The sequence below is a fragment of the Coffea arabica genome, chromosome 6e (genome assembly GCF_036785885.1).
Source record: "Coffea arabica cultivar ET-39 chromosome 6e, Coffea Arabica ET-39 HiFi, whole genome shotgun sequence".
NCBI classification, from domain to species: Eukaryota; Viridiplantae; Streptophyta; class Magnoliopsida; order Gentianales; family Rubiaceae; genus Coffea; species Coffea arabica.
Genome location: NC_092321.1, coordinates 5,542,883 through 5,566,656, shown reverse-complemented (window position 1 = coordinate 5,566,656; position 23,774 = coordinate 5,542,883). Strand labels below are relative to the sequence as shown.

The following is a 23,774-nucleotide window of genomic DNA, read 5'->3' as shown; positions in this document are numbered from 1 at the left end:
AATCTCTCGGTAGCACTTTCTCCTCCCTAAAATTTGTTCTGTTTGCATCATAAATATAATTTTTATTCATTTTTTTTATGTCACGTGTATCATATCAAAAAAATACTATAATATTATTTTAGATATATTTTTTTTCCTCCAATAACCACCTATCCAAGCCGAACGGGCTCACTGATATTCACATTCGCGTTTTTACGTGCATATCCGATTTTAATTGCTAAGTGAGAGTAAGTTGTGGGTTTGTTTCAACTTTATACATGAAGTTATCTTAATATCTGCCACAACTATTTGGTACTCTACCTTCCTTCCCCACAAAAAACACACTACTGGTATTAGCATATTACCACCACCCAAAACTAATATTTGGAGCGAGCGCTAAATTTATTCCATTCTTTTTGTACTTAATTATGACTTCTACTTTTGATGTTATAGATAGATTATATAGATATGAAGTGGGTAGTCAGCCTCTATTGATTTCAAAACTTTTAATAAATGCATATGATTGCAAGATCCATAAAAACTTTTAATAAATGCAAAATCCATAAATAAATTCATGCATGCACGTCCCTGACCCATGCAGTCTATGTACATGCAAAATACTAATGAGTACCTGGTACCCATGAACCTACCCTTGTAATCCTAGAAGGATTTATCATCGTACTAGACCAGATAATCCCAAGCACAATGAGTTAGATCATAAGATTACCGCGTATATATATTTGTCAAAAGTAGGTTGAATTCGGAGTTACATGGCGAATTTTTGCATAATTCTCTGCCTCTTTTCCAGCACACCACTTGGAAATGGTGCGTGAGAAAGTGTGGAGAGAAAAAAAAAAAGTGTGCAAAAAAGGGGAGGCTTAAATTAGAAAATGATGTTTGATCTCCTCCATTTTCGTCTGCAAAACGCACTTTAGATTCCAACACCAACCGATCCATACATCTTCTCCTCCGAGTCAACTCGCCAACTAACTCTGTTTATTCGTCGTGTTTCTTGAGTTTTGCCTCCACAGTTTTTTCATTTCGTCTTCATGCCCGTTTTGATACGTTGTTTGCATATATCTTCCTTGAAGAAATTACTGTGTTCTAGCTTTACCATTGTTTGACATCCTCAAGTCTGTGTTTAGGGGTTTCTCTGTCCCTCAAATTGGTTGATATTAGGGCATCAAATCATCAAAATCTTGGAGTATATTGAGCTTGCTTGCTTTTAAGGAAGGATCAGAATTTTGGGTGTTTTCAGGCTTTCTTGAAGATTGAATTGATCTTTCCGCAAAGCCTTTTTTTTTTCACATTTTAGCCACAGAACTTTTAATGGGATCAAGAAGGATATGTTCATATCATAGTGAGATTCAGGAGAGATAGAATTTACGGGCACAAATCTAATGGGGAATACATGCGTAGGACCCAATTTGGGGAACAATGGCTTCTTGCAATCTGTTACAGCCGCGGTCTGGAAAAATCGGCAACAGGGAACTCTGCCACCCCCAGAACAAGAAAAAAGTAGCAAGAATTCCGGTAAAAGCAACAAAGAAAATGAAAATTCAGTGGGATCAACTTCCAAAAAGTCAGAGTTTGAATCTAATGCATCTGATATCCGGAGTGTTCCGCCTGCACCGGTGAAGATAGACAGCGAGGAGCCACAGAAGCAGGCAGAAGCAGACGTGGGAGGCCAGAATAATAAGACTAATAATGTTGATACTAGTAGTAACAAGCCTGCTGCTGAGGCTCCCAAACAGAAGCCTGCTCATTTCAAGAGAGTTTCAAGCGTAGGGCTTCAAGTTGAATCAGTGCTAGGACGAAAAACAGGGAATTTGAAGGAGATTTATAGTTTAGGGAGGAAATTAGGACAAGGGCAGTTTGGCACCACATTTTTATGTGTGGAGAAGGACTCAGGAAAGGAATACGCTTGTAAAACTATTGCCAAGAGGAAGCTGACTACGGAGGAGGATGTGGAGGATGTGAGGAGAGAAATTCAGATAATGCACCATTTGGCGGGGCACCCCAATGTGATATCTATAGTGGGAGCTTATGAGGACGCCATTGCTGTCCATGTTATCATGGAGCTTTGTTCAGGTGGGGAGCTTTTTGACAGAATAATACAGAGGGGGCATTATACAGAGAGGAAGGCTGCTGAGCTTGCAAGGATCATTGTTGGTGTTGTGGAAGCGTGCCACTCCTTAGGTGTTATGCATAGAGACTTGAAGCCTGAAAATTTTCTTTTTGTCAATGAGGAAGAGGATTCGCCACTTAAGACCATTGATTTTGGGCTCTCAATGTTCTTCAAACCAGGTAATTTCCTGCTTGCATTTTCCTCTTCAATTTCATAGTTGATTACCTTAACAATGAAATTTTGAAGGATTATGTGCGGAAAATCTGGCTCAAGCATCTTTGAAGAAGGTTGTTTTAGAATTACCGGTTAAGTTAGAACTACTTTAGTTGACCTTAGGTATGATACAAAGACAAGGCTCTGCGACTATTACAATTGGAATTTCTATTTAGTGTTGTAGACTAGCAAAAAACAAGAAGTCCCAATGCCAATTGTTTACATGCTCAGAAAAACCATACCTAATGCTTCCAAGGCCTCAACCTGGATCTTGCTCCTAAGCAAGCCACTTTATGAGTGCTGGGCTAGTTACTACCAAGGCTCCGGCAAAGCAATAGCTTGACAGTGATTTCCTCCCTCATCTGTACATCTCTGTAACTACTACCTTGGAGATCACTCCTGTGTTATTTTTTCTGCCCCACCTGTTGTTTTACTACATTACAGAACTTCTTTTAAGACGAAAGTTTTAATGACTGTCAGAATAGATTCTTCTTTGGCTAATTATACTTGGATTCTGATTCCTTCCTGTTGGGGGATTGCTGCTTCCATGTTCATCTCATAGGTAGATCATAAGCTCCTAAAACTTGTTTCTTTCCAGAGTTACAACACTATCATGGCCAGAAGTATGTAGGATAGAACTTTAGGCCATCAGTGTCAAGCCTAATCATCATCGGCTTTCTGAATTTTCTTGGAAAACTTGTACATAATTTACTCACATCTTAAAGTGTTATCTGATGCATACCCAATGGGAAGCCCAACACTTAGACAACAAAGTTATCTGATGTTATCAGATATGAATGTTATGTGATGCTGATCTGACTTTGCTGAACTAGCAAAACAAATTAGTGTGATCCCATCCAGTTTGAAAACTTTCGGGGAAAAATTTTTTTTACTGTCCTTAAACAAATAGGAAAGAAAATAAAATTTTGCTTCCCGTGTCATTTGCTGAAAGGTATACATACTCTGGGTGCTTTGAATTAGATGCTCGAATGGTACTTCTGGTGATGGCCTTTTATTTACATGGTGGCTATGAAGTGTAGTTTGTGAGAAACGGTAATTATTTGAACCGAAATACAACCAGATAGCCTACGACGACCCTCTTCTTTTTAACCTTTCCAATTCCACCTACAGAAATAAATAGCAGGACCTCAATCAATTCAATAGATGAAGTGGAACTTGTATTGTTTTCTACTCAATCGCAATGCAGCAGGAATAAGAATGGTCCTGGTGTCATACAAAACCTTCTTTTAACCCCTTTCAATTACTCCACAAAAGATGATTCAAATTAATAACAATCCGTGTCTTCCTTGTACGTGCCCTTGTAAACTATGAAAAGTTTGTCCAAAGTTCAACTTTGTGGTTATTTTAATCAGTCTACTTCATTTACGTTTGCGTCACTTTGTTGTTATTTAAGCACTTTTATTGTTGCATTAACATTACACAATCTTGCCTGAACGCACATATTGTTAGGCCACTTTTCCTCTTCTGGTTTGTTGAAGAACACCAAGTCTTATCTATACAGGTGATACATTTTATGATGTGGTTGGAAGCCCTTATTATGTTGCTCCTGAAGTATTGCGGAAGAATTACGGTCCAGAATGTGATGTTTGGAGTGCTGGAGTCATCATCTATATATTGCTAAGTGGGGTACCGCCTTTCTGGGATGGTGACTACTTCGTTTCTGAACCTGTTCTCATGTTCACTCCATTGTTTACCTGACTTCTTCTCTTAAACTTTTCATTTTTTTTTTCTAATCCTGAAATTTATATGTTGGATCAGAAACGGAGCAAGGCATATTTGAGCAGGTCTTAAAAGGCGAACTTGACTTTGCTTCAGAACCTTGGCCTTCCATATCAGAAAGTGCGAAGGACCTTGTGAGAAAAATGCTTGTAAGAGACCCAAAAAAGCGGCTTAAAGCACACGAAGTTCTAAGTGAGTCTCCGGTGCTAAAGAGCTCGATCTTTTTAAACTCTAGACCTCAAACTATATGTCTCGTTCACCCGACATTTCCATTCGAACGTCTTTCCTCATATTTCAATAAGATCCACAATTAAAAGAAAAGAAGAAAAAGGAAACTGGCACGCACTCAAAATACCCAGTAGCGTGTTTGATATCCAACTACGATTTAGAAACTGAATAGAGAATTTCAGAAAAAGAAAGTGGCTCTAAATATTGGCCCATTTAACTCAACTCGGATTTTGCATGAAAAGAATGCATTTCCTTTTTGCAGGCCACCCATGGGTCCGAGTTGGCGGTATAGCTCCCGATAAGCCTCTTGATTCTGCTGTTCTAAGTCGGCTGAAACAATTTTCTGCAATGAACAAACTCAAGAAGATAGCTATTAGGGTAAGTTCTTCTTTTAATCCTTTTTAAACATGGGTGTTTGAGGAACACTATGAACCTCAGCAAAATTATACTAGCATTGACTTGTTTCCACCGGATGCTCGGAGTACAGCGTTAAGTCGGTGGGACAGAGTATAGAGATCACTGGACATCTTTTAGTAACCTGTCTCTTTTATTCCTTGGTAATGACTCACTATTTGCATGGCGTTTTGGTCAATCACTCCAAATATTTCCGACTGATCAAAACCAGGATCCAATAGTTTGGTAAACATGCACAATGCTTTGAATCAATCGTGCTAAAATTTGGTGCTCTGGCTTACAAATCTTGTCTATCAGGTCATTGCTGAAAGTCTGTCTGAAGAGGAAATTGCAGGACTCAAACAAATGTTCAAAATGATAGACGTGGATAATAGTGGACAAATTACATTGGAGGAGCTCAAGAATGGTTTGGAAAGAGTGGGGGCTAATCTTCGGGATTCAGAAATAATATCCCTGATGCGAGCTGTAAGTACAAGCAGTTCAAAAGCTTTTTTTTTTTTTCTTTTAGAATTTTGACATAGTAGTATTCTAATGTCTTTTTTCTTTTTGAACTTCGCTGTTTTCCAAATTAACTAACTTAAGGCTATCCTTATTGAGCTTCTAGAGCAATAAACAAGGAAGCAAGCATTTCTGGCCGTGATTTTACTAAAATGCAGTGTTTATTTGGACCGTGCAGGCAGATGTTGACAATAGTGGTACCATAGATTATGGGGAATTCGTAGCAGCAATGCTCCATCTGAACAAGATCCAGAAGGAGGATCACATGTATGCAGCCTTTTCATATTTTGACAAAGATGGAAGCGGGTACATTACAAAAGATGAGCTCCAACAGGCTTGTGAGAAGTTCGGAATGGGAGACGTTCACCTTGACGAAATTATCCATGAAGTTGACAAGGATAATGTATGGCATGCATCCTTGTCCAATGGCAGATTATATGCTGCGATGTGTGTGTGTGTGTGTTGACATGTGCATATCGTATACGTTACTAGCCGTAGACAGTAACTATTATTTTGGAACCAAGGAAAATATTACGAGTAAATCTTATATACACTGACTGACTGACAGTATATACACTATTACGGTTGGATACACGATACACGATATGCAAATTTTGGATTTCATATTTAAATTCGGATTACGTGCCATGCATCCAATAGTTTCTTCAAATTTTACATCGTTGATATTTTCTTATATATTTTGTGTTGCTTTTTAACCCTCTTTTTCTTCCCAGGATGGGCGAATTGATTACAATGAATTTGCGGCGATGATGCAAGACACCGGTTTTGGAAGAGCAGGATCATAAAAAAGAAAAGTGTAAGCAATACGTGCTTTTAGAAATTGTAGTACATGGAGTTTAAATGCATCGCTTCCAATAGTTAAGTATGTGTGTTATCTGTGCCAGCAAGCATGTTCACATGTACACGTGAACAGACAAAAATCTAACTCCATTGTGTTTGTAAAGTTTAGCGGAGCTTTGGAGAGTGAGGAGGAGTAAGTTTTTTTTTGTGAAAATAATCATATCCTAGCCAGTAGCCAGTCTTGTTTAATTAGTTCCTGTGTTGTTATTGTGCACTAGATATAACAGCTTGTAATCTTGTCATGCTTCTTCTGCTTGGGCTTTGTGTGTGTGTGTGTGTGTGTGTGTGTGTGTGTGTTTAATTGAGGGTGCAAACTCGTGGAGGAGGAGCATCAAGCATGCTGATGATGATGGTTAGAGAATCAATCATGTTGGTCTAGTCGTGTAGATTGGCACGCATCATTAAATATTCTGAATGAATGACTATAACATGAGAGTTTGAGAAAGATGAGATATGAATATATTCATGAGTCTCCTCCATCCATCTTTCTCTCGCCTTACTATCCATTGCCATTGGATGGACCGACTTGCTTGTACACTACACTACAGGCGTCTGGCAGGTATGCCTCCTCATGTCTCGGTGCTTTCCAGGCAGTTTTTTTTTTTTTTCTTTTTTAAATTTTACTTGCGGTGTTTTTTATATGTAAAAAAAAAAAAAAAGAGAGATTAAAACTGCAGATTACATGTATGCTACTGACTCATTGTGAGACATCTCACTGGATCCTTTTTCTTCTTAATTATGAGTTCTACCATGTTGACCTTCAATAATACTCTTATATGAAGTTAATCCTCAAGAAGAAAAAGAAAGACAACTTTTTCCTTTCCTTCTTAATTGCTACTATTTATCATACCGCAATTTCGATCGTAAGAAAGGTGCTATCGGACTGCTGAACCTCATTAATTGATGTGAAAATGATTCTAGTTACTAGAGGATAAGCACCATGGTAAACATTTACCCCTTTTTTCTTTTTTTCTTTTTTGGGGGGGGGGACACGTGGAAGACTGAAACAGTAGCGTGTCAAATATCTACCCTGAGTCTGAGAAGGAATTGATGTATGTTACGGTTTAAATTCCAGACACAAAGAGCAGGAGCAGATTTTTGTTACGGATAGGGTACTTTTTGGCCTCCTCTCACTGCAATTATATATGAACAAAGCAGACCTTTTCATCCATCACATGATACCACTTCAGCTGCACATGACACCTAACCTAACACCGCCATCTCATCAATTTCCAAAACCATTTTTTCAAAAATAAAAAAAAAATAATAATAATTTCATCCTTCGTTGTCGATACCTTTCTGAAGAAGACGTACAAGGTAAAATTGTGTGAAATCTCCAAAATTATTTATTTCACTTTCTTCCCGCATTACATATATGGACCATTTCTCAATTCTGTTATGGTTATATCCGTTAGAACAGAGACTGAAAGAGACGGGGGCAGGAGAAGATGAGGATGAGCTATTGCTAAATAAGCCCTTTTTTTTTTTTCCCTGGATTGCTTTATCCCGTGACAGACCAGACCACATAATATGCTTCACAACTTTTTCAGACGCACCATGCATTTCACTGTGTGTTGTGTGTGTGCTTTCATCATGACAACTCAAATAGCTGCTTCCTTCTCATCTTCAAAAATTCCACGATGAAGTGCCTAAGTTAACAATGGTGGATGGAAATATCTATTGCCGGATACTATTATCTTTATATGTCGGTTCGGGACTTGTAATTGGCCTAACAATGCATGTCATGGTACAACTATTGGGACCGGCCTACGGAGAGATGCAAATCTTGCGGATCGTCTTGTCTGCTTGACATCGATCATATAGTAGAAATGCACTTGATTGATTTTTTTTTTTTTTTTTTTTATAAAAAAAAAAGGTCCACCAATACCATTGGTGTTGATGCATTTTGCAAGTGGCTTTAATTGAGAGATCTACTCTCCCTCTCCCTCTCCCTCTCCCTCTCTCTTAGCTAGGTTATTTTGAAAGTAAAATATATGGATGAACATGAGCAATGCAGTTCTTCGTGGTTCAATGAGCCACTAATTATAACATTTTCGACAGTAAATTGTAACTTCTCAAATATTTTAAAAATCAACTTAACTAATAGAATTATTAATCAAGAGTTTGACTTTTAAATCCTCCGTATTTTTTTCTTTTCTTGTAAAATATAGAGTCTAGAATCTTCCTAATTTGAGGGCGTTGTTGAGCTATTCCAAAGCAATAGATTGGGCTAATCTTAACCAAATTGACAGAGTAAAATCTGTGACGCTTCTGGTGTCATTTTCCATCACTTGATTGGGGGTCCCCCTAAAATACATATATCCATATCGACACACTAACTACTGTAAAGAAAGGTTGATCGATGGTCCAATCCCCATCAGAGATACGTGATCTTGTAAGTGACGTGGAAGCTGCAGGAGGAGACAAGTGATCTTGTAAGTGACGTGGAAGCTTCAGGAGGAGAGAAATTGATGCAGATTCCAGATGTCAATCCCAGAAAAAGCATAGTCGTCGTCATGTGAGCTGTGTCCTGGAGGGTGCAGACCTAAAGTGTCATGTTCTACACGTGGCCTCTAATCTCACCGGTTGTAGCGCCAATTCGTCCCGAATTGCTCCGCACAAAATAATACCAAATTCAGCTTTTTCTTCAAAGTGCGTCCACCACCGTAGACCCACTAGCCACCGTGCAGTGCCGTCCTTGTCACGTGCCTCAACCAGTCCATCGGACGGCACCGCCCATTAGACTCAGCCTGTCAGTAAGTAAATTGCGCTATCACTTTTCACGGAAAGGGGGAGTGGCAGCTAGCTAGATATATGTTTGTCTTGCTCAGCTTCGTCCATGCATTAAACTAAAGCCTTGGACGGACCCAAGCCCCTGGTGGGATCCAGGTCCATATTTTTCATCAGATATTTATATGCCAAATTTGGTTTTCTGAATTTTCAAGAACTGCATACCCAATATTGCCAATGCGAATAGGGCACGTTGAAATTATTCCCCACGCCCAAAAAACGGAAAAAGAAAAAAAAGAGAAGGCACTTATTCACTTACATTTTTTCTTGCTTGTGGGATTTTTGAGTTAGCCGCTGTCTCAGCACGTAGGAGAGTGTTGGATTAAATATTTGTGCCATATTGTAATACTTGACATATTATACATATGCAGACTACAAAGTATTGTGGTTATGATCAATGTGTTGATCCGGTAGTACAAAATAATTTGTCATTCTAATTGAACAAGAACAGGCAATGCAGCATGGTACGTGTATAATCCCTTTCGCATAAAAACCAAAAGGTGGCAGTGAAGGTACGTGGAATCGGTTGCCCATATATATCCTTTGACTCTCGCCCGATGCAGATTTCAGACTATTTTACAACAGCATAAGCTACCCGTGCATGTTGAACAAAGGTGTTTGCTTTCTTTTGTTCTACGCCTATAATGCTGGTGCTATTATCCAAGAATGTAAAGGAGAGAAGTAATACTGATTTAGTCACCTAGTATGCGTGCTGTGGCTTGTTTTTTTTTTTTTTTTTGGACTATTTGAGATTCACTAATACTCACATAAACTTAAAGACGTTGTTGGATCACGCAGCAATAGATGTTCATTAGATAGGCAGTCTACAAAGCCTTATTCTGAGTCACAATTTCCGACATTCTCTTTTGTTCTTCAACCAATAATTTGAATAGTTCAATTTAATGTCACTCTTGTAGGGGTGCTTATAGTTGCAACACCGAAGTATTGCAGTATTTAATTCTCAGCCTCGCCAAGTCAATATATGTATGCATGAAATACTGCCTTGTTTTGATTGTGATGTTCTGTAGAAAAGTTTTTACTTTTTTATTTCACATACATCAAATTATTACAATAGATTTTTTTACAAAAACTTTTAAAAATAGTAATCCAAATGAATTTTTTTCATCTGCCTATATATATATTTTTTCTTTTTACTAATTCTTTCAAGCACTCTTTACTCGTCAAGCCGCCTTCTAGGAAGGTGAAAAGAAAATTAAAACAAAGACACATCCTCCGAATACCTTTATTCTGGATTCATATGAAACTCTCTAAAATTGATGATACACCGGTTGGAGTAACTCTGGCAGAAAGACAAATATTTAACAAATCCCGTGCTTAGTAATATAGTAACAATCTCGCGCTTTGTCAGTGAGTGTAGTGTTTAAATCAACGTTTTGAAAATCAGATCGGACCGGATTAACCAGTTGAACCGCGAACCGGCCATGCCTCATGTCCAATTCAATTAAAAATCAAAGAATTAATTGAACCGATCAAGAACCCGTTGAACCGGTAAAAATTGGGAGGTTCAATGGATTTTAATTAAGTATTTATTTTTAAAAATAAAATATTTTAGTTTTATTCAAAATTCTTGATACTAAAATGAATAAAAAATTATTAAACCTTTAAACCGGAATCGAATCGGAATGTTTTTCGGTTCACTCTTTGATCCGATTTTAAAAATATTGGTTTAAAGTAGAACTTGAGAACAGATCAATGTTGGCAAACGGGTAACAAACTTGGATTTGTTTTCCCCAAAAATAATAAAAAAAATGAATTTCTTTTGCTTTTTATGGAATTTTGCCGAGGAAAAAATTATTAATTACAGGGGTTGTGGAAAAAAATGACTTGGTACGACAGGTGTCAACGTTTGAGGATCTGGCGTCGCCAGGCAGCCCGCCAGGCAAAGATAGCAACTGGAAGCTTTGTCAATCCGCATACCCACCAAAAATGTCCTTTTGGGGCCACTCCGGCCCTCCGTGCTGGTTCTAATCTTGATTCCCAGACAGCTAATAGCCACCCATTTTATAAAGACCAGTCTCCGTCAAGGGTTAAGTCCTTGCTTATAATTTTCTTTAACCTGTATGAAATTTAACTCTGCAATGATCATATCATGATTCATGGATTCATTTATGCATGCACGGTTGCGTACGCATTAGAGCTCCATGGCTCGATATCGGTTCGTTCGTAGTCCAAGTTTTCAAGATGCTGACTGCTGAGGAATTGAAGTCGCTTCTTTCGCTATAACGAAGACCAGTTTAGTGTAGTCAATTGGAACTTGGACGTGCCTACGTTGCAAAACTTCGGCCTGATTTTTTTTAAATAGAAAAGATCATCTCAGTCAATAAATCTACACTAACTAACGACAAAAAAATAAACTTGACTAATCAGCAGGTTTGAATACGGTTTTTAAGGAAAAACAAGAGAGAAAACCCCTGTTTGTTTAGTTAACAAATTGTAAATGGAAAGCTTGAGTTGGCAAATCTGCAGACGTACGATATTAGTGCAGTTAAGTGATCTTACGTCCTTGAAAGAGTTCTTCTTGGTACAACAAAGAATGTATGATTGGAGAGGGCACCAGAGCTTTACCTAATTTCAGAAAGGTGGCTTATTCCCCCATCACTTTAGACTTGAATATAACAATTACTCTCCACAAGCTTAAATGGTAACCCACGAGTTATACATTATTGTTTTTAGGAAGTTTAGCTGGCAAGCTGTACAAACATTTCTCTTTTCTTTGTTCTGTCAAAAACAGGATGGCTGAGACTGCAAATTAACCAAATAATATTTCGCTTGCATCATAGACACATTTTTCAACCTATCTTTTTATATTTCCAACAACATTTTTATCTCACATACATCACATCACAAAAAGTGCTACAGTAATTATTTCAAATAATATTTCAAATAATACACTATCCAAACACTCCCGTTAACCTTTTTCTCAAACTAGCAGGTGCAAATTTTTTACGACATTGAGAACAAAAGAAAGATCAAGTAGTACTTGTTAAGCCAAATAGTGATAACAATTTCAGAGAGAGAATTAAAGTGGCAATTATGATGACGACAATCATGATGAAATTGTGATGAAACCCCAAATAAAAAAAAAAAAAAAGAGGGGGAGAGGGAGGGAGAGATATTCACAAGAAATGATTATGTTTTTGCTGCATTATGATGGCTGCTGGCTAGCTTGCTAGTACCTCGTTACGGCCTTACGGAATGGAATACTTGCAAACCAAAAAAAAAAAAAAAAAACCGAGTGGAAATCCGGACAGAAGGACAAGTACGTGTGAGAGTGCAAAGCTCCAAACTTGGATGGGTGCCCTAGTGCAGAGGTAACCTGAGAGGCTGAGATCAAACGACGGCCTCACCTTTAATGGGCAAAAGAAGCCGCGGAGAAAGGACCTCCTCTTAATTTTTGTCTTGCAATTTGTTTTCCCGTCATGGGTCGCGGTCCACGATTTTGATAATTAATAAAGAAGGCGGTATTGCTGAGCCGGATGAGGTTAACTGACCATTAATGCTAAAAGCTGAATTCATCGCGAATTTGCCTCGTAGTAACTCAAAGTTGATTGGAGTCCATGAGCGGGCGTCCTTCGCAAAGTTTCCACACCCAAAAAAAAGAAGGAACAGCAAATGCGTCCGAACACGTGTACCGTGCTGATGACTAATTGGCTTTCAGCGAATGTGATGTGCATGATGATTGATGCTTGCCTTGGTTCATCTTGAATATTATCACATCTGTTTAACATGTCAAGTAGTTTTCAGTATGCAATGGTGTTGTATTGTACGAATGTGGAGCTATGCGAACCGGCCTCCAAATATAGATTTAATCATATCACTTAAAGAAAATTAATTGGGTTCGTTTGGATCGTAAATTATTTGCACAGTATTATCTGTTTCGATCGTCGACACATTTTTTAACCTCCGCGTACATTACATAAAAAATGTGTTATAGTTTTTTTTCAAAATAAAAAATTATCCCAAATAATCTATTATCCAAATAATTTTGAAAATGTTTCACATTAAGCTATACGAGTTCTGAATATGAATCTGTGAAGAAACAATATGGAAAAATTTAATTAATTATCTGTTTTACACTAATTTAATTCATATGGATAAAAATGGTATTGGTGGAAGAGAGAGGAAGTGTAAGAACAAACAATATTGTTCATGTGATCTTAAAAATGCTAAATGAAAGCCTGAATGATGATATTTAATGAGATCCTTTCTGAATTGATGTTTAGTTGAATATTTGATAAACGGCGAGGTCACGTATTTGAATTTCGGAAATTGTATGTCCTTTGCCAAAGATGAACTTCATGGTTTTAGAATTTTTTGTCCTCTACAATTCACGATCCCAGTAAACCACCCTTACTTCACTTCATGATTTTGAAATTTTACGATTCATGATCCCTATAAAAAAACCACTCCTACTCTTGCAATTTGAATGAGCATAAGAGAAGACTCAAAGATTAACTTTTTACATCATAGCATAATATGAGAAAAATTTATAAAACACCCCTACTTCTTTCCATGATTTTGAAATTTTATGTTCTCTGTGATTAATGATCCTTGTAAGCCACTCCTACTCCTGCAATCTGGAGGAACATAAGAGAAAAATCAAAGATTAACTTTTTACATCATAGACTAATATGAGACAAATTCATAAGAATACAAATTTTAGTTTTCTCGCGCGAACATTAACTTAAACTATAAAAGATACATAGAGTAGATAACTACTCGGCAACATGAAAATTTTCCTGCATAACACCACAAAACGTTAAAACAAACAAAGTCATCAAATGCATAGAAAATTTTGATCTGATTCGACCTCTTTTAAACTTCCTTCTTTATGTTCCCCTACATTTATACTAAAATAAGAAAAAATTGGATGCGTAGAGACAATGTAACAATCTTAAATTTTCACAAAATATATGGAATTATAACAAATAAATTGGTCAAATAAGTGCTACGGTAAACCATGATAGCTATTTAATCAAAACTATAATACTTACAAAATACTGAATCACCAATAATATATACATGTACAAATTCTAGAATTAACATGCACAAATTTTAGCAAGCGAACACAAAGAAGGAAAGTTGATATTTTCTCGTTGAGATAGGATTTCAACTGAAAAAAAAACGGTTGTTAAGTATATATTAAAAGAAAAAATGAGAAATTTTAGTTGATAGAGATGAATTTTTAAATTTCGTATTATATAAGATAATAACAATAAGGGAAAAGATGATGAACAATTTGAATACTAATCAACTACATGGTGGTGAAAAGAAATAATTTATGAAATATATAAGATTTCAATAATTGTGATTTGAAAATTTTTTTACTATAGTTCTATGTAATAATTGATGGAAAGCAGATGTCATTAACATAAAATTAGTTTTTTTTGAAGTTATTGTAAAAATTAGAGATATTCTTAAGCAGATAATATAATCTAAACAGGATTCAATATGAGTAAAATTCTATTGACTTATAATCCATCAATCCTCTTCAATTAGGCATGCTACGTAGAAGTGAGAAACAACTCTAATCAAAATAGCTTCTCTCTCTCTCTCTCTCACACACACACACACACACATATATCTCTAATCGATTTGATCAACGAGAGGAGTGAAATAGGACGGATATTATAGCTGAGGATGTAAATTAGCTAAAATTGAAATTTAAAAAGTAAAGTTGGAAGACCTCTACAGGTTAAGGGTCCAAAAAATAAATTAATCTTAAATCTTTTGGCAAAGTAATGATTGAAACACTAGTAGGCTAGTAACTAACAGCTGTATGGGCAAAAGTGTAAATTGGTTGACTCTCTTAATCTCACGATATAAAAGGAGAACAGCCGCAGCTTGTACCACAAGAGATGTTGTTACCGGCCAAGACTTTGAGACTGCGAGAGAAACAGTGAAATACTGCCCGTTGGCCTTACTCCTCCTCCTATATAATAGGAAACATTCCACACGCATCTGGCTAACGGTTGTTTCAGCCTGACAAGGTATAGTTAATTCAACTGCATACCTTCCTGCCCTGACACCTTCGTCTAAAGGTAATCTACTCCATCTCCTCTCCGTTCAGATCATCATTTTTGTATCCAACTCCATTTCAAGACTCGCTCCTCCACGGGCATCTCTACCTCTCTCAGATCTTCCTCTCATCACCACTGCATGGACCTACGAACTCAATTTTGCATTGTATATCTACTTCAAAAATCCATTTTCTGCTAAAACGAACTTTACTTTACATGTTCCCCCAAATCCCCCCCCCCTTTCCCGGCGGGAATGTTTATAAGTAGAGTTACATGAAATTTTATCTTCCTCCTTTTGGAAAAATTTGTGCACTTCCTTCAGAGTTTTCCTTTTGGTAGGCAGATGATAACCTGGTGCACTTCTCCCAACTCTCTCCTATGAGGTCAAGAGTTTCTTTTTTTTTTTTTTTTTGCCAACAATTTCAAGGTTCTTTCAAGAAAGAAAATGAATAGAGCAGCTGGGAATAATCTCTTTCTCTTCTGCATCTTAAGTTGGGTTTGGGCAATAAAACCCTTGTCATAGCATGTCCGAGCCTCTAATTAGGTTTAATATTTGCCTGCTCCCTAGGCGCTTTGCATTCTAATGCACATTATTTTTGCCCTTTTCTTGGAAATTGTAAATTTCTCATCCCTTTTTCAAATTTCTTTTTTAACATGTTCGATCCAGAGATCGAGCGCAGCAGATGGAACTAAAACCTGTGGCTCAAAATTCCGTCTAATTATATATATATATATACTAATTAAAGTTAATTCGGTTAAAAACCTCTTTGCTAATAATGCAACAGATCATGGCCGATCAGAAAACAAACTCGACAAGTCTACTGAGGACAAGGTCCGATCAACTGGCAGAGACGATGGCCACAATAATGAAGTCTCCAACTCATTCCTCCAGCGAGACGGCGGCGGCTGGAGCAGCAGTGGAGAACGGTGGCACTGGCACGGGCACCCTCTCGAGGAAGTCGAGCAAAAGGCTGGCAATGCCGTCGCCAGGGCGGAGCGGGGGTAGCACTGGTAAGAATGCTCACATTAGGAAATGGAGCAGTGCTCAGATGAAATTCGACTTGGATGACGTCAGCAGCGGTGCGGCTTTGAGCCGAGCCTCCAGTGCCAGCTTAGGCTTGTCCTTTTCCTTCACCGGCTTCACCATGCCTCCCGATGAGATCGCCGATACTAAACCTTTCAACGATGATGATATTCGTAAGTCTTTATTATGGTTCTGGATAATTCTTCATTTATTATTTCTGCTTTACGTTGTGATATTCTCCTAAGCGTTTAGTGTTTTACAATTTAATCACATGAGTTTTTTTTTCTTGCTTTCTTTTTTGAGCATTCTTCTGCTGTTGCGTAGAATTCGTCTTTGATTTAATTTGTGCCTTTTTTTTTTTTTTTATAATGTTGTGAAGATTGCCTTTAATCTCTCATGTGATATCCAATTTCTTTTAATTAAGATAGTTTCATATCCGAAAAGCGTTCAAATTTTTTCATAAAGAATTAATCGTTCTAATGTATATCTCACGCTCCAATATATGGGGTAAGACTACTATTTACGAAATACTTGACTGATTATTCTTAGATGTCGAGTTTAAGAGGAAGGTCGTCCATCCCTCGTAAGACCTGTGTAAAATGCAAATGGATTGAGGTCGTTCTTGATAGGGATTTTATGCCACAATTGGTATCCTGTTTCCTCACTCCTATTTTGCCAGAAAAAGCTAAACAGATAAATTTGGGTTCAAAGTGGATGGCGTCGGAAATCATGAATTTGGAAATATGGAGATTTCCCTTTTGGCGAGGGCACGTCATTGTAAGTGGAAGATTGCTGACAAACAGCCGACATTAATAGTGCCTCCATTTGTTGAGGAGCTGCGATAGAGGATACAACAACATTTAGAAGAGGAAAACGTTAAAGGTCTTTTCTCTGATGTTAATTAACCTGTTTTTAATTTTTATCTTTGGGCTATGCTTTTCAGCCGTTCGGAGTAAAAGTCCCCATCCACCATACATGATTTAAATGAATACACAAAAGGCTATGCCCAACTTTTTGGGGGTAAAACGACCTTCGCAATGTAAGAAACTGGTGGGAGATCGGAGCCTTTGGTTAACTTAAAGCTAAAGGTTTCAAAGGCTATTACTACTATTTCGTCTTTGTTGTTTCTTTAAATACCCGTTGGAGCGTAGTTTTCTAAACAAAATTTTTACACTTTTTTTTTTTGTAAATATATTTTTTTTTCATTTTACACAGATTAAATCATTATAATATTTTTTTATTTTACAAAAATTCTTACAAAATAACAATCCAAACGGGACCTTAACACTTGTTTGTATTGTAAGTTTTGTAGAAAAATTCTTTTAATACATGTTTCAATCATTTTTTTACTATACATACGTCATATCGTTACAGTATATTTTGATATAAAAACTTTCAATCCAAACAACCTCATGATTGGCCGGCCCACAGGGGATTAGTCGGGCCCCGTAAGGATTGACCCGGACACCTCTGTGTAGACAAAAAAAAAAAAAACAATCTCATGATTGTTTTTCATAAAATTACGAACGAGCTTTTCCACTAAACAACTTATAAAACTCATGATTCGTCTTTTATTCGTGACATAGGTATAGATTTTATTTCGGAAATTAATTCCTCCCCCCCGCCGTGAATTGAGGCAGTCGCTTTGTTTATTTCTAGTGGTCCTAAATAATCCGCTAAAGTAATGATGGTAAGACAAACATTTGTGGTCCATTTCCAGTACTCGGGGGGCCCAAAACTACCGAAAACTCCACAACTGCCCAACCCGCGAGCCACTTGTTGAGGTCAAAATGTATCCAGATAAGGGGAGCCTGGTTACTGGTGGGTCCAAAATGGTCCTCCTCGAGGACTCCCAAGTCCAACCCTAACTCCATCTACATTGTGGCTCTGCCAATGTCACAGCGTGGATGACACCAAAATGAAAGCGATTTCTCCGTAAGTTGGAAAATTTTGTCAGTATGGCACGGCACCAGAAGCAGCAAAAGTAGACAGAGTGTCCCCTTAGGTGACAAGTATAGCTGCATGTACATGTTTCTTGCTCTGGTGACGTTCCTTCCCGCTCTCCCGGCCCTTATATCTTAGTAATTCTTAACGGCACCACCGTCCAGCACCCTCACTTTCGTCAAACGACCACCGACCGCTGGACATATGTCAAGCGGGATATATATACTTTTATTTTTGTCGAATTAGCTGTGATGGACAGTATTCGGCTGCATTAAGCAAGCATCTTACTTTTTATGAACCAATTGTCAGCTTATAAACAGTTTGCAACCGTTCCACCAATTAAGTAGCTGAGGTTCTTTAGCAATGGTAATAGTACTATTGAAACTTGTCCGTGTGCACTTGGGGTTGCCATGCTACAAGCTGCGCAAATGTGCATCTGAAGTAAAAGTTGGTAGAGCAAAGGAATGGCGGCTGTATCACCCATTCAGTAGCTAATATTTTGCATCTAGCTTAGGTGGAGGGTTAGCTTTTCCCTGTTGCTTAAAAAGTTGGCATGAGATGAATTAGAGGGCGGTTGCTCTGAATTACAAAATCAAGAAGATCAAGGTTTATCTAGTGAATGAGATTAAACTACTGCATTTCACTACATAGATGATTTATATGCTAATGACTAATATAAAAAACGCCTTACTAGAGTTCTTCAGGACAGCTTGGAAAAAAGAACGTCAGGAAACGAAAATAAGCTGAATAGCAATTCTAGCATCAATGCATGATCTGATGATGTCAGTGCTACTTGCCTACTTCCGCTTGCAAGTTTGTCACCCATCCATTTATACATGGCTGGCATATAACTTATGCCCTGTAAAAATCTGTGTTTTTTTTTTTTTTTTTTGCAGAAGATCTTGAAGCAGGCACCCGTAAGAAGAAGATTCATACAGAGCCCACCTTGCCAATATATCTGAAGGTGAAATGCTCCCCCATGCAGAATCCTTCCAAAATTTTTGCTCTATTTCATTCACAAATTTGAGCATGGCCTGGTGTCGAACCACCCATCTTTTCTACTTGCATCTTGGATTGATTGAATACTACTATCTATTTGGACAGGCAGGGGTGGAGATTTATGTAACGATCACCGAGACCCATTTGACCATTGCTAGCATGTCAGGTTCAGTCTTGTACAGAATCTCATTTCATATGGCTTTTTGTACAAGACTTTCCATTAACCAGATAATAACCTAATGGTCCCAAATTTAGGAATAGGAGATGAAGGAAAAGTTTTAACTAAAAGGTCGAGTTAGTTTAAATGAGTCTGTAGTGCTGTTTCAAGTTTGCCACCAGCATTTTGCTACCAGAATTCTGTAAGTTTTCAGTCATGTAGAAGGCTAAGTGTACAGCTTCAGTGCACGATTACTGTACTATTATATTGCCATTATGATAAGTTTCATGAACTTGGTGTCCACAATCACACCACCTGCACACTTCACGACACGAAGAAAGAATAGAGAAAATTCTTGTCCGTCAGCTTATACTGAACTTTTCTTCCTAACTGCAGTTCACCGATGTATCATACAAGATAGTCATTAAAGGAGTGACGTCAACAATTGAGAAGGATATATTGAACGGGATAACCGGTTCAGTAAATCCCGGTGAAGTTCTGGCACTGATGGGCCCTTCAGGAAGCGGAAAGACTACCCTGCTCAGTCTGCTGGGTGGCAGGTTAAGGGGAGCAACAACAGGCGGTTCAGTTACATACAATGACCAGCCGTACTCGAAGTTCTTAAAAAGCAGGTATAGTTCTTTTTCAGAAGTTTCACATTTTTGCAGAACTCAACTACAAGTACCCTCAAATCATGTCATGTGAAATGATTATTCAAAAGCACCAACATAATCGCACATGCCTCCAGATCATATGAAGCCAATTCCTAATCTCTCAATTTATGAACAACAGGTCTGGTGTAAATCTTATTATTTGCTCACAAAAGGAGAAAACTAAGAAGAAACTGCAAGTCCCATCTGCATATTACCCAGATTCAAACTATAGCTAACAATGAAAACGTATGAACTCCAAATGCATCAACCTTAACTAGCACAGTTGAGTAAAGAAGTACCTAGGACTAGGAGAACCGCAATCAGGATAAATTTCGTTGAACTGGTCAATCAAACTGGTTATCCATCAAAACCTACACAAAGCTGCAAAATATACATTCAGCTGCATATTTTCATTTTTTCCAAAGATAATGTCAAAGCAAATTTCAGGTATGATATACATTCAACTGGTCAATGAATGCAGTAGAATAACATTTCATTTTTTGGCAGGATTGGATTTGTGACCCAAGACGACGTGCTATTCCCGCACCTTACAGTCAAAGAAACATTAACATTTGCAGCCCAGCTGAGATTGCCAAGTATACTGACAAAACAGCAAAAAGAACAACGCGCCGTAGATGTAATATATGAGCTTGGATTAGAGAGGTAATTTTCAATTTTACGCTCTCTTGCATCTGGAAGTATCAGGTGATTTTAACTCAACCAGCAGATTAGAAGTGAGAAAGCTAAGCTTGCGAGGAACATCATGTGCACAGGTGCCAAGACACCATGATTGGTGGCTCCTTTGTCCGGGGAGTTTCAGGTGGAGAGAGGAAGCGTGTCTGTATAGGAAATGAGATAATTATAAACCCATCTCTTTTGTTCCTCGATGAACCCACTTCTGGCTTGGATTCTACCACAGCTTTAAGGATTGTTGAACTTCTGCAGGATATAGCTGAGGTAAGCTGCTATCAAATTCCTCTCTATCGTCCTTTGTTGCGGGTCAAATTCATTTTGCATAAAATGGGGTAGAGTTATTCCTACCTTACGGGCGACAAAATTGATCACTCAAATTATGTTCAACAAACCTACGACATTAATTCTGCTTCAATTCTTTATTAACTATTTGGGGATAGGGTAAACTCATAGCACGCTTCCTGTCGTTCTGATTGTGCCTCATTAAATTACTTTTAATAGAAAACAAACAAACATAATGATAACTCAAAGATGGATTATGATCGCCAAGAATTATAGGAAACAGGAAACATGTTAGACTGATGTTTTCGACTTTCTGGCAGGCTGGTAAGACAGTGATCACCACAATCCACCAGCCGTCCAGCAGACTTTTCCACAAGTTCGACAAACTGATTCTTCTAGGCAAAGGGAATTTACTTTACTTTGGAAAAGCAGCAGAAGCTATGGTTTACTTTTCCTCCGTAGGATGCTCACCACTAATTGCAATGAACCCCGCAGAGTTCCTGCTAGATCTTGCAAATGGGAATTTAAATGATGTTTCAGTCCCTTCTGAATTGGAGGACAGGGTACAATTGGGGAATTCAGAAACAGAGACTAGAAATGGAAGACCATCTCCTACTATTGTGCATGAGGTGAAGATACTTTTAAAATTTTATTGGCATATGATTAACTAGGTTTACATACATTTGAATTGAAATCTGGAGGTCTTAACTTATTTTGTAGTTTGCAGTATATATCAAACTTATATAGGTCATAAATTTTCTCAGTGAAAACAAAGGCAAAAGTCAAATAGTTTAAACAGAAAGTTGCTAAAGAATAAATGAAACCAAAATTTACTAACATCTGAGGGCTAAAGAATAAATGGTTCAGACAGGACATCAACATTGATCTCACAGTAAAAAACCCAAATTTTGCCGTTCGTGGTTATCTTGGATATAAGTTTTACTAACATCTCAGGGCTTCAAAATATATGCCTGTACAATCATAAGAAACAAAAGAATCTAAATTTTGTGATGATTTTCTCATGTCAAAGCAGTATCTTGTGGAATCTTATGAGACACGAGTAGCTGAAAATGAAAAGAAGAAACTATTGGTACCTCTGCAAATTGATGAGGCAATTAAGTCTCAAGTATGTTCCAAGAAGAGAGAATGGGGAGCCAGCTGGTTTGAACAGTACTCTATACTATTCTGGAGAGGACTCAAAGAAAGGCGTCATGACTATTTCAGCTGGTTGAGAATCACCCAAGTTCTTGCAACTGCTGTTATCTTGGGAATGCTGTGGTGGCAGTCTGGTAGCGACAACCCCAAAGAACTGCAAGATCAGGTATTAACTATTCTCTGTGAATACAGAAAGCTGCTTAATGTGCAATGCCACCATTGCAAACTAGAAATTTCGATCCAAACATAGCTTCAACAGTTTCTCGTTTTACTGCACTTTGGCTTATTTAAAGTGGCGTAGCTTCAACAGATCCCAATGACCACTCACAGCAAAGAAATACGTGGAGAGGGCGGAGGTGTTTTTTTGTTGTTAGGGGGGGGGGGAGGGGAAGCTAATTAGATAAACAAAGAGATTAATATTCACCAGTCAATTAACAACTGTGGATCATTATTACCACGATGTTTTAAAACAAAAGATAAAAGACTCAGCAAATATATTTAAGAAACTAGAAAGTCTTTATTGGGGCTACTTGCTAAAGCTACTGATATCATCGATAGTCTGTCATGTACCAAATTTGAAAGTTGCTCTTTCTGTAGAACAGGAATGAATATGGTTCTCAACCTAATATGGCTTTGCAGGCTGGGTTGCTCTTCTTCATTTCTGTCTTCTGGGGATTTTTCCCAGTTTTCACTGCAATATTCACATTTCCTCAAGAAAGAGCCATGCTGAGCAAGGAACGAGCAGCTGACATGTATAGACTAAGTGCATATTTTGTGGCCAGGACGACAAGTGACATTCCACTTGACCTTTTACTGCCAGTACTTTTCCTTCTGGTTGTGTATTTTATGGCAGGTCTCAGGCTCAATGCTGGTTCTTTTTTCCTCACCGTGGTTACAGTTTTCCTGTGCATTGTAGCAGCTCAGGTATGACCATTCTGAATTTGATGATATCAACTTTTTATCGAAAATGACATAGCTACTGCACTTCACCTTTAATGATTATTCAATGGAAGGGATTTGGATTAGCAATCGGGGCTACATTGATGGATCTAAAGAAGTCAACAACTCTGGCCTCTGTTACTGTGATGACCTTCATGTTAGCTGGGGGTTATTTTGTTAAGGTAAGCATGCTTTCCCTCCAATTACTGCATAAACTAATGGTATAAACATGCAGCACTTGGGTATCCACTTAAAACCAGCCCAAAGTCCTGCTGACCGGTAGTGGAGACTCTTTTTTTTTTTGGGTAACACTAAACTCAACATCCATGTAATCCAGAAGATTGGCAGTTTGATTTCAATGAAAAATTGTAAAGCAGAAACCATACCTGATTAAAAGATCTGGATTTTTACTTCCCAATTATGGGTTTAAATGAGTAATGAAAAGGGGATTTCTCCATTTTGCAGGAAGTACCAGTATTCATATCTTGGCTCCGTTATCTATCATTTAACTATCACACCTACAAGCTTCTTCTGAAGGTGCAGTATGAACACATAAGTCACACAATTGAAGGGATAAGAATAGACAGCGGTTTCAAGGAAGTAAGTGTGCTGGCAGCCATGGTTGTTGGCTACAGACTCTTAGCCTATGTATCTTTACGAAGGATGAAGCTGCAACCTGGAACTTAGGACTTGAAAAGAATGAGCTCCCTACAGCAGCCAGACTTTTCTTTTACAAAGGTTTGTCTGCTAAAAGCTCAAGATGAAAGTTGGTGAAGTCAGTCTTGGTCAAGATAACCAAGGTAGGATTGTTAAATTTTCACCTCTAGGCAGGTCGTCAATCTTTAGTGTATCAGAAATTCGGAAACGGGAGAAGCGAGTTTCTTAGACGTGATAAGAGTCAATGACACTAGGACAAGGTCTCCAAAATATTAGTATGATATATGAACTCATCTTCCTCGTTGTATTTGCAGCAAGATCTTAACACCCGTTGAAGTTTTTGTGCATCATCCGAGAATATGATCCGTTGCTATAGAAC

General features: G+C 37.9%; 2 protein-coding genes across 4 annotated transcripts; both read left to right on the top strand.

The window, feature by feature from the left end:
• The first annotated feature begins 808 nt into the window (after positions 1 to 808).
• LOC140009390 (calcium-dependent protein kinase 20-like) lies at positions 809 to 6,506 on the top strand. Its single transcript, XM_072054709.1, has 7 exons — positions 809 to 2,286; positions 3,843 to 3,986; positions 4,100 to 4,252; positions 4,551 to 4,666; positions 5,000 to 5,167; positions 5,379 to 5,603; positions 5,935 to 6,506. The coding sequence occupies exons 1-7, from the start codon at positions 1,380 to 1,382 to the stop codon at positions 6,004 to 6,006; spliced, it is 1,785 nt and encodes a 594-aa protein (XP_071910810.1). The 5' UTR covers positions 809 to 1,379; the 3' UTR covers positions 6,007 to 6,506.
• An 8,219-nt stretch (positions 6,507 to 14,725) lies between these two features.
• Positions 14,726 to 23,742, top strand: LOC113693903 (ABC transporter G family member 22). 3 transcript variants are annotated; one of them, XM_027212675.2, is made up of 11 exons: positions 14,726 to 14,862; positions 15,678 to 16,089; positions 18,757 to 18,824; positions 19,413 to 19,648; positions 20,177 to 20,332; positions 20,443 to 20,626; positions 20,965 to 21,273; positions 21,675 to 21,965; positions 22,439 to 22,723; positions 22,813 to 22,920; positions 23,204 to 23,742. In XM_027212675.2, exons 2-11 carry the CDS (start codon positions 15,681 to 15,683, stop codon positions 23,423 to 23,425), a joined length of 2,268 nt encoding a protein of 755 aa, XP_027068476.2. In that variant the 5' UTR covers positions 14,726 to 14,862; positions 15,678 to 15,680; the 3' UTR covers positions 23,426 to 23,742. The 3 variants fall into 3 exon arrangements, with proteins under 3 accessions (XP_027068476.2, XP_027068477.2, XP_027068475.2); XM_027212676.2 differs by having other exon boundaries at positions 14,739 to 14,913; positions 21,678 to 21,965; XM_027212674.2 differs by having other exon boundaries at positions 14,739 to 14,913.
• Positions 23,743 to 23,774: the final 32 nt, after the last annotated feature.